This window comes from Apteryx rowi, unplaced genomic scaffold (genome assembly GCF_003343035.1).
Source record: "Apteryx rowi isolate R43461 unplaced genomic scaffold, aptRow1 scaffold_307, whole genome shotgun sequence".
NCBI classification, from domain to species: Eukaryota; Metazoa; Chordata; class Aves; order Apterygiformes; family Apterygidae; genus Apteryx; species Apteryx rowi.
Window position 1 is genome coordinate 297,792 of NW_020449497.1, and position 9,365 is coordinate 307,156.

The window sequence follows — 9,365 nt, forward strand, 5'->3', positions numbered from 1 at the left end:
ATAAAGCACATGTCATTTACATTGTAAAGCATGACTCMGGAATTCCCTTTCTATAGACATTTCAATTAAGAAGTGTTTTAACTGATCTTGACTAGAATTCCCTACAAACATGCATTGTGAAAAACTGATAGCTCAAAGATGAATACCACACAAATATTTTTGCATTGTAAAGAGAATGCAACCTATTGCAAAGTTTAATTGCACTCATGGCAAACAATTTTTTCCCTATATCTAGATGGAATTTCACCTGAAGCAATCCTGCGTCTGCTGGCTCTTGTCCTGTTGCGACACAGCCTTGTGAAGAGAATACCTCCATCTTCTCTATAATTACTTTTTACGTATTAGAAGGCTGACTAGACGCCCCCCGAGTCTTTTCTTCTCTAGGCTGAGCAAACCCAACTCTTTCAACCTTTCTTCATACATTAAGCGCTCCAACACTCTAATCATCTCAGTGGCCTTCTGCTGGACCCTCTTCAGTTTCTCAACCCCTCTCATCAGCTGGGGAAGCCAAAACTGGATACACTATTCCAGGCACACCCTCACAAGTGCCTGATAAAGCGGAATAACCACAGGACTTGATCTCCTGGCTACAGTCTTGGTGATGCAGCCCAGGACACAGTTTGCCTTCATCACTGCCAAGGCGCACTCCCGAATCACGTTCAGCTGGCTGTCCACCAGGACCCCCCCCAGGGCCTTTCCAGCAGAGCTATGCCCCAACCAGTCAGACCCCAGCCTTTTTGGCTGTCTGGGATTATTCCATCCCAGGTACAGGATTTTGTATTTATCTTTCTCAAGTCTCATGCAGTTCTTATTGGCCCAGCCCTCCAGACAGTTGAGGTCTCCCTGTAAGGTGGGGCTACCTTCCAGTTTACCTACTTCCCTCCCAGTCTGGCAGCATCTGCAGACTTGGTGAGGGCGCATTCCATCCCGCCATCCAGTTAAATTGCAGTCACCATTCACGAACATCTTTGTCAACCACTTAACATTACTATTTTTGTTGGTAAAATTTGAAGGTGCACATTTAAAATGCTAGATTTATGACTTGTATTAAAAATCCAAAACTTGGAACATTTTTTTCCCCAACAATAAGTTTCACTGTATCATTAAATGCAGTCTACTTTATACTGACATTTTTCATTTGTAGGGAAATGGACCTCTTCATGCTATCTAACTTTTATGCCCAAGGGTAATTTCCTCTCCATAAAAATTGTGTTTTGGGCTGGGTTTTAAATATCAGTTCTTTTGGTACCAAAAGTTGTGCTTACAATGGAAAATTGCTATTTTTTCCTTAGAGAATGGTTAACTCAAGTCAAAAATGACTAAACTGCCACACTAGATCATACTGAGGACCCATTTAGCACATTACCTTGTCTCCAACAGTGGACAGCAAGAAGCAACAATAAGCTAATCCTTTCTTCCAATTCAGACAGTGGCTTACAGGTTTCCCGCAGCAAGTGTTGCATCCAGAGAGCCACATTAAAAGCCACCACGAGATCTACCCTTCATAAGAAGGCCTCACGCTTGGCCTGCACAACATTCTAGGGCAACGAGTTCCAAAGGGTAATTAAGATAATTTTCACTCCATTCTGTAACTGACTTGCAAGTTTTCAGATTGTACTGCTTTAAAATAGTTTGATGTATTTCAGCGTGCTCATTTTAAAACTAGAAAAGGCAGAACAAATAGCATTTATGACTCAGGCTTTATTTTCATTCTTAGATGTTATTTTTACAATACATTTTCGGAAGTCATTAGTCAGTGGAAGATAGATACATTTAATTAAAAATTTCAGCATTACTAGTACTTTTTATTTGAATTTTCAAGTCTCCGTGCTGACAGCGGCAGAAAAGCTCAATAACACTGAGTGAGAAAATACTTCACAAGTGCCTCTCAAAGAAATTGTGTCACAGATCTAGTTCTGTATGCTTCCATGCTAGAAAAACATCGTATTACATATTTTTTGGAGCTTCCTGCCACAACAGCCACTGCAACAAGGTCACCTAGAAATAAAACTGCTTTTTATACTACCATTTAAAATAGGAAGCTGTATAAAAAGGAAATATTAGCACTGAATTTTCTTTTACATTTCTCAGCTATTTCCTTTGTGTACTCTGACATGCTGAAGCATCCTATGTACCCTAACTGAATGCAGTGCTAGTGTTGAGTGACTAAAAGAAAACAATTTAACTTTTACACAGATATCTATCAATCTAAACACTACAAGGAAAAAGAAAAAACAGCTTTACTTTTATTAGTAATTTCATTTTAGAAAAAAAAGAGAGACTGACACAATAGGTTTCCTGTATTGCTTTAAATTATATAAAAAAATTAAGACTCAAAGCTTAAATAAGCCTGGAGCTTCAAACTATGAACATAAGCATCATTTTGAACTCATCCCGATTTAGCAAAGGGATATTCTACCACACAATTTAACTATTTTCATCACTGAACTAGGAAGTCATGGTCAACATCCTTATACCTATAACTACATAGATGCAGCTATAATCCACACTAAGGTATGCAGTGATATGTCTCTAATCCAGTTTAAGTCAGGTTAAGGCATCAAACAAGCTAGAGAGGACAGGGAACAATGGCATTTTGGTCTATATTTTATCTTATGCAGCAGGCAAGAAGAAAATTAGGCAGATGAAATCTGGAACCTTTCCATTCAAACTTTCAAGTTTTCAATCTTATAAGATCAATTTAAAAAGAACCTTTCTGCAAGAGCCAAGGAAATGCCATTAAGTAGCTGAGCCAGGCAGTTGCAAAAATACAGTACAGTGTATCCTGAATACAAAATAAAAGCCACCCTGTGCATTCTGCTAAAATAACTAGAAAAACAAAATTGAAAGATGAAGAAACTTAGTATCTATCAGCTTACATTTTTATCCATGCAAGTTTCCTAGTTGTTAAAACACATTATTTGACCACATAGAGATGTTAGTCACCTTTGTTTCCCGAAACGCATTTCTGACTTCAATTTAGGAAGCACTGCTGATCTAGCTATAATTTCACTCAAAGCTGCTATTGACACTTGTCCTGAAACATAATGATTCTCACAAGGAATATTAAATGCAAAGAGGTAACAAATTCTTATTAGTGGGAGAAAAAACAACAGTCAGATCCCACCAGATCATTAGAATATCTTCATTTCCAAAAGGCAATGATAACAGAAAAGCCTTAGAAATATTAGAGAGCTGAACTGCCTTCTCTCAAGAAAAGAAGATTGTTAAAACCAATCCAGCTAAATCAGTCACTATTTAAAACAAAATTTAAACCTCAATATTTTTAATTATCCAAAAGATGTAAATTCCTCTCACAGTGTGCTAAAGTAATACAAAGTTCTTCTATCTTCAAGAAAAATGTGAATTAAAAGCTTCAGAAAAGTATTTTTTAAGAAAAAAATTCAATCAGGCCAACTCAGACAAACAGCAGAATCATAGCACACGGTCAACTGCTAGCATCTTAGAAAATATTCCTGAAACAGTGTTTCAAAAGCTTTTTCAACATCCTCACAGTTTGGCATATGCTAGCTTACTGAAGCCTCTATGCACTAATATGGCATAAATTATTAACCATTCTACAATGGTGCCTAGTAGCTTCAAATCATCTGGCCATCATTTTGCGTCTACAATGGTATCCGCAAAGTCTGCAGTACTGCTGGAGAGAGAAAACTCCAACGCTTTCCCACGCCTAAGAATCACTCTTACCTCTCTGTTTCTGCAGAGAAAAGTGCCTCACGGGTCTGAAGAGACTGAAACAATAACTTTGCCAATTTAAAATGGAAAAAACGATAAAGTACTTGGTTATTCCAGAAGAAAAAGAAAAAAGATTTAGCATGAATACTTAACAAGACCTTTAGAGTAAGATTATAAAAACTGGCTTTAAAACTTCAGAGTGAGTGTTCCTGTAGAATTCTGCAGCTGTTTAAATAGTGGAAAGCAGTGTGGTAGCTGAGAGCAGGCAAGACTGCAGCATCTTTGGGAGAGGCCTCACTTTACAGACTGATGGGCCTTTATTTAAAAAAATAGTCAAGGAATCCTTCACCAATTATAAACATCACTTATGAAGGAACAGTATCTTTTCCATGTGTGCAGGAGAGATACTAGCATTTTTTCAGGTATCCTCTAGTTTGATACAAAATGGTATAATCTTTTGCTAGACTTACATGGGCACTGGTTTGAAATTCACAACAGTGATAGTCGTGAACATTTCTAGGATATCTCACTTGGCCAGTTGAGAAAGGCTATCATTAAGCCATGGATTTTTCTTTGTAACTGATAAACCCAAAGTTTAATCATCTCTCTTTTGCAAAAGATTGTCATTAAAATCCTTATTTGCAGAGGCTGTAAAGTACATTTTGTACAAGTGTAAAGTACTTCATCACTTCAAACAAAAGTCACCATTTCAGCTTTTTTGCATGTTCTTTGCAGAACATTAGGAATTCAGAAATTCACAGACCAACATAGTCTGCCACAGGTTCAAACTATAGCCATTTAAATCACTACTCTGACAAATCTCTTACTAGAGAGAACAATCACTATCCAGCTGCGCATCGGTGCACTACAATTTGGCACGTTCAAGATTCAACTTCAGAGTGGTGGCAAAGCCTGCAGAGCCCTCTCGCTGCCTCAGGAAGGGCAAGGAGGCTCCGTCAGCCTCGGCGAGGGGAAGGCGACGGGCCATTCCGGGTGATTCACCTCGGGGAAGGAAACTCTCAGCTCGTCTGTCACTGGCTCCTCATCTTCAGAAAGGAGCTCGAGATGTCTGAATGCACCTGGAGCTTGTACATTTTATTCAGATTCAGGAGTAAGTAACAAATATAACACCTAGAAAAAAAACCCTCTAGTGCTACCTTAACAGCATAGAGACATACCTAACCTTTCCCTTTCAAACCCTTTCTTGGAACTCCTTCGGTAGACAGCAATGCAGAGATGTACCGGAGAGAGAGAAGATTTGCACAGCTCCATTCTTTCCTCAGCATCAGTATTGTCAGAACCAGCTGCATATCTCCAAAATCACCAGGCATCTTTCCCCCAACTATAAACATGCACTGCACCACCTTCTAAACAGATATTATTTAGTGAAAGAACCTCACAATTAAGCCTTTCAAAGAACACTGAACTCTGAAGATAATTTTCACCTGTTGCTCTAAAAAAAAAATTTTTTTTTCAAAAGGTTAACTAAAAATTTGTACTGTGAACAAATGTATACTCACCTACACTGTTAACGCAAACTGCTGTGTTCAGTAAGGAAGGATCATCATAGCATCTCAAAGCTTTTCAGCAGCTCACTAACGAACTCAGGTAACACTTGTTGCATGTGGACCATCCTTTTACCTATTCTCCAGGATCTCTGTCTGTGTGCAGTACAGCATTCTGGTTTGAAATATGTTAGTATGTATATTGTTTTAGAATAAACAAGAGCTAAGCTGCTTCAGGCTTATGTTACAGAAAAATGAAATAGCACACTGTGTTTAGAGTAGTGTTACAGTCTGTTTGGGTTCGTGGCTCCTGCGGAAATCCATTTCAAACTGAGATTAGTTGTGAAAAAAGTTTTCTTCTGCACAGCTTAGCCTTACCTTTACAGCAAAGGATTCCATTCTGTTAGAGGAGTACAGTCATCAAAGATCACATAAACTACTTTAAAATATGAATGTATTACTGCTACTGTGGGTTTTTGTTTTTTTTTTTAAACAAGCTAAGATGAAAAACAGCAATGAAAAACACAAAGCCAGTGTTTGCAGTCAGTGCTTTTTCAGGTCTCTCATTCTGCACAGGTTTCAAATGCTGCAGAGGGAAGGAAGGGGAGGAGGGAATATTTACTTTAATTTAATGTCTTTTAATGAAATTAAGAAAGAAACATTCCTAGTGGCTTTCAATTTTTACAAAAGCTTTCTTAACTGAAAGCAACCATATCTCATAAACTATAAATGGGGACTCTAAACCATAATTCATGTAATAAAGGGCTTCTTTAAAGCATATCATAATCACTTAAGTCACCACCAGTTTACACAGGATTAATACCTTTTATTGTATCTGATAGTCCTTACTACAGTCTAGATTTAAATGGTTTAGGCAGTAAGGCTTCTGTGAGTATGCTTAGAACAACTATTTTACTGCTGTATCAGCCTTCTCATGATTTCAGCTGTAGCACTTACATTTGAAAATCCTATAAAAATACAATACATAAAATAAGGGAACATTTCCATAGGAAAAAAACAGCTATTTTACAGAGACTTGATTATGTATGAATATTTTTGCTTATCCACTGCAGACTATTTATGAGATGGGCATGTTTTAGCCAAAGAACGTATTTAAAACTAGAAAATTTTGAAAAATAGATCATATAARCCTAAAATTGCAAGCATCTTAAGAGTTACCTTGAGACTTAGAGACCAAATTCAAATCAAGCTAAACAAATGGAAAAAAAGTCAAACAAAGCAAAAATTCAGCTAACTCCAAATAATTAAATGTTAAACAAAGTAAGAGAGGCTTAGATAGAAGGCAAAGCTTACCAAACTAAGCCTTTAACAACTCCCCAACATAAGCAAATTACAAAGGGGGCAAGGGGTGATGCTGAATAGGAAAGCACTGTGCCTAATACTCAGAATTTTGCTAAAACATCTACTACAACATAAATATATTTAGGCCATTAAAAGTTTCAAAAATTATCATAACTAGTACTACACAGAAAATCAGCAAAGAGATTTTGCACGTGCTGTATAAAAAGTGTGATCTAGTCTCACATGGACGGTCAATAGCTTCCTTCTGCACCAGCTGAAACCTTCAAGCAGTCTTCAAGGGTAGTTCAGAGAAGAGTGCACTGCAGTAGCTGAAGTCTCAGAAGTGAGTGCAGCTGAGCAAGACTGGCACTATATTTGAAAAATTTATTCAGTAAGGCAGCCATTGGTTAATTTATGAAACTACGCTTGCCAGTCATTTTAAGCCCAGAGAATCATACATACAAAAGCAAATTTTCAGTTAAAGCAGCATTTATAACAATAAACAAGAGTAGACAGGAACAGACTGGTTTGCACTGAATTTTGTTTTCAATACAGATTAGCATTCTCCCAGTTTGTTGTTTCATCTGTCCTAAAATGAATTCAAGCACTTAGCAAATGAATGGAAAGCCTGTCTACATCTATAAATTTCACTGAAAGATGGTCACATTTTCTTCCTTTCTAAAGGAAGAAGCCTTCAGAATTTCTATGTCCTCTCCCCCGCAGAAAAACCCAACCCAAAACAAACATGATCTCCCCTTCCTTATTCAAACATACTCATGATATAATATGTAGCAGCAGTCTAGCTCCATCAGCACTGAAACAAAAGGTCCTGCATTTAGAAGGGCAGGCATAATATGTAAGAACTCAAAAATGCATTATCGCCACTAAAATAGTGTGCAGTATATTGAGTGTATCTGTATGAAGTATAAACTTGATTCTGAAATGAGCAGTCTAAAAATATAAGTAGTAGATAACTTATCAAATAACCACGTGACTACCCAATAATGACATAAAAGTAAGGAGTTACAGGAAGCAAATAAGCATCATTGATAGATAACACGTTAAGTAGTAGTATAGGAGTGTCACAATACCCTGGCATTTGGGAAATCAGCTAAGAACAGCCAAAAAATCAGAGCAGCCTGCCTTCTATCAAAACAGAAAAGGGGATCTCCTATATACCTATCCATAATTATTCCGTGAAGTGTATAAGAAAATACTTCTGTTTAAAAAGCTCAAGTTCTTAACTCCTAACAGATGTTGGCAAGCCCAATTCTACAATATACATAACAAAGCAAACGACAAAGCCTAGGGCCTTTTAACACCAGTACACAAAGAAACATTTTCTTGCATTACTGGGAGTATAATCAGTACCATGCCTTTAAGCTTATGGAAAAAATGATCTATGACTCAAGATAAGGGGGGGGGGGAGAGAAGTTAACTATGCAAAGATCATGCCTAACATGTATGGGAAAAATCGTCATCGTTTTTAGTGTAATAAAAGAGAAAAGTTTGGTATTTACCTTTTTAAAGCAAACTGCATTTACAGAAATTTTAAAATAAATGTAAAACAGATCATTTATTTTTACTCAACCAGGCCACAACCCTTCTGCGGGTTGTTAGAAGCCAAACATCACCGAGGGGGACGCGATCACGGCAGGTGAACAAAACCCCATCTATATAGGCAGCTCAATGTTTTTGATAGCTATTACACCGAGCAGGGTCTCACAGAGCCGTGTCTCCTGTGGCACAAAGGATCCACTCAGAGCACAGCGAAATGAGACAGACAAACACACAAACGGATCTCTCAGCCCAAACCGAGCCCCCGCCTACATGTCAGGAAAGCCTCTTGGAAGTCAAAATGCACAGTCTAAGCGCTAAGCTTAGCCCCACTGGGAGAGTCGGGCCACCTAATCCCCACGGGGGGGATTAGAGGGACCAGAGAAACGCAGACACCGAGGCCAAGAAATCTCCCTTCCCTCCATTCAGGAAACCCCCAGCGAAAACCCGTCTCCAAACCATCAGCACCGCCTGTCATGAGCAGAATTAAATACCCAGCACTATAGCAACACAGATCCTTCTCCATCCTGTGTAAGCCGGCGCTCCCGGCGGCGGGGATGCGATTCCACGCGGACACCCGGCTCCGGCACGGGTGGAAGCGCCTGGCCACGGCCTCCCGCAGCCCCGCTCAAACCCATTCCCCAGCTTTAAYTCCCTTCCGACGAGCAGGATGCTGCAAAGCGGCGAAGCGCGACTCGTGGGAACGACGGGGAAAAAGCAGACACGCGTCGGGAAGAGGCGGGGGAGCAGAACCGAAGAGGAAGGACCCGTTTCACCCCCCTCGCCTCCCCTCCCGTCAGGGCGCTCGGGGCGGCCTGGCGCGGAGGAGGCCGGGCCCCCCGCCGCCCCCGCCCCAGACACCGGTGGGAGCATCAGGCCGGCGCCCGGCCCCACCCCACGCCGAGGCGGCGGTGGCGGCGGCTGCAGGGGGGCGCGGCTGCCCGGTTCCCCCGGGAGGGCAGGCCGCCGGGCGGCAGGAAGCACTCCCGGCCCTCGCCTGCGGCCCCGGCGGCGAAGGCCCCTGGGGGAGAGGCCCGCCGCCACCGCCCCCCCCCTCCTCCTCGTCCTCCTCGCCGCGCCGCCCCCGCTACCTGCTCGTCGAAGCGGTTCACCACGGCCTGCACCCACTCCACCGGCTTGTGGGCCGCCATGGCCCCCCGCCCGCCCGGCCGCGGAGGGGGGCGGGTCCCCGCGGGGAGGGCGGCAGGCGAGGAGCGCGGCGAGCCTCCGTATCGCTGCCGAGCTCCGGGCCCTCAGCTGCCCGCGGCCATCAGCGCCCAGGCGCCGCCATGACACCACACCGGA

At 41.3% G+C, this 9,365-nt stretch overlaps 1 protein-coding gene across 18 annotated transcripts in view; it reads right to left on the reverse strand.

Annotated features, from left to right (window-relative positions):
• NF1 (neurofibromin 1) overlaps positions 1–9,355 on the reverse strand; it is a 110,693-nt gene extending 101,338 nt beyond the window's left edge. For 12 of the 18 annotated variants that reach the window (XR_003254309.1, XR_003254310.1, XR_003254308.1 and 9 more), the window contains exons 1-3: positions 9,152–9,355; positions 4,875–6,872; positions 1,367–1,662 (exon numbers count right to left, since the gene is read on the reverse strand). Coding sequence is in view for 15 of the 18 variants with exons in the window: in XM_026070233.1 (XP_025926018.1) it covers positions 1,367–1,477 (111 nt within the window). In the remaining 3 variants the exon portion in view is untranslated. The remainder of the gene's footprint in view (positions 1–1,366; positions 1,663–4,874; positions 6,873–9,151) is intronic. The other 6 variants (XM_026070244.1, XM_026070235.1, XM_026070243.1 and 3 more) reach the window with 2 other exon arrangements.
• Positions 9,356–9,365: the final 10 nt, after the last annotated feature.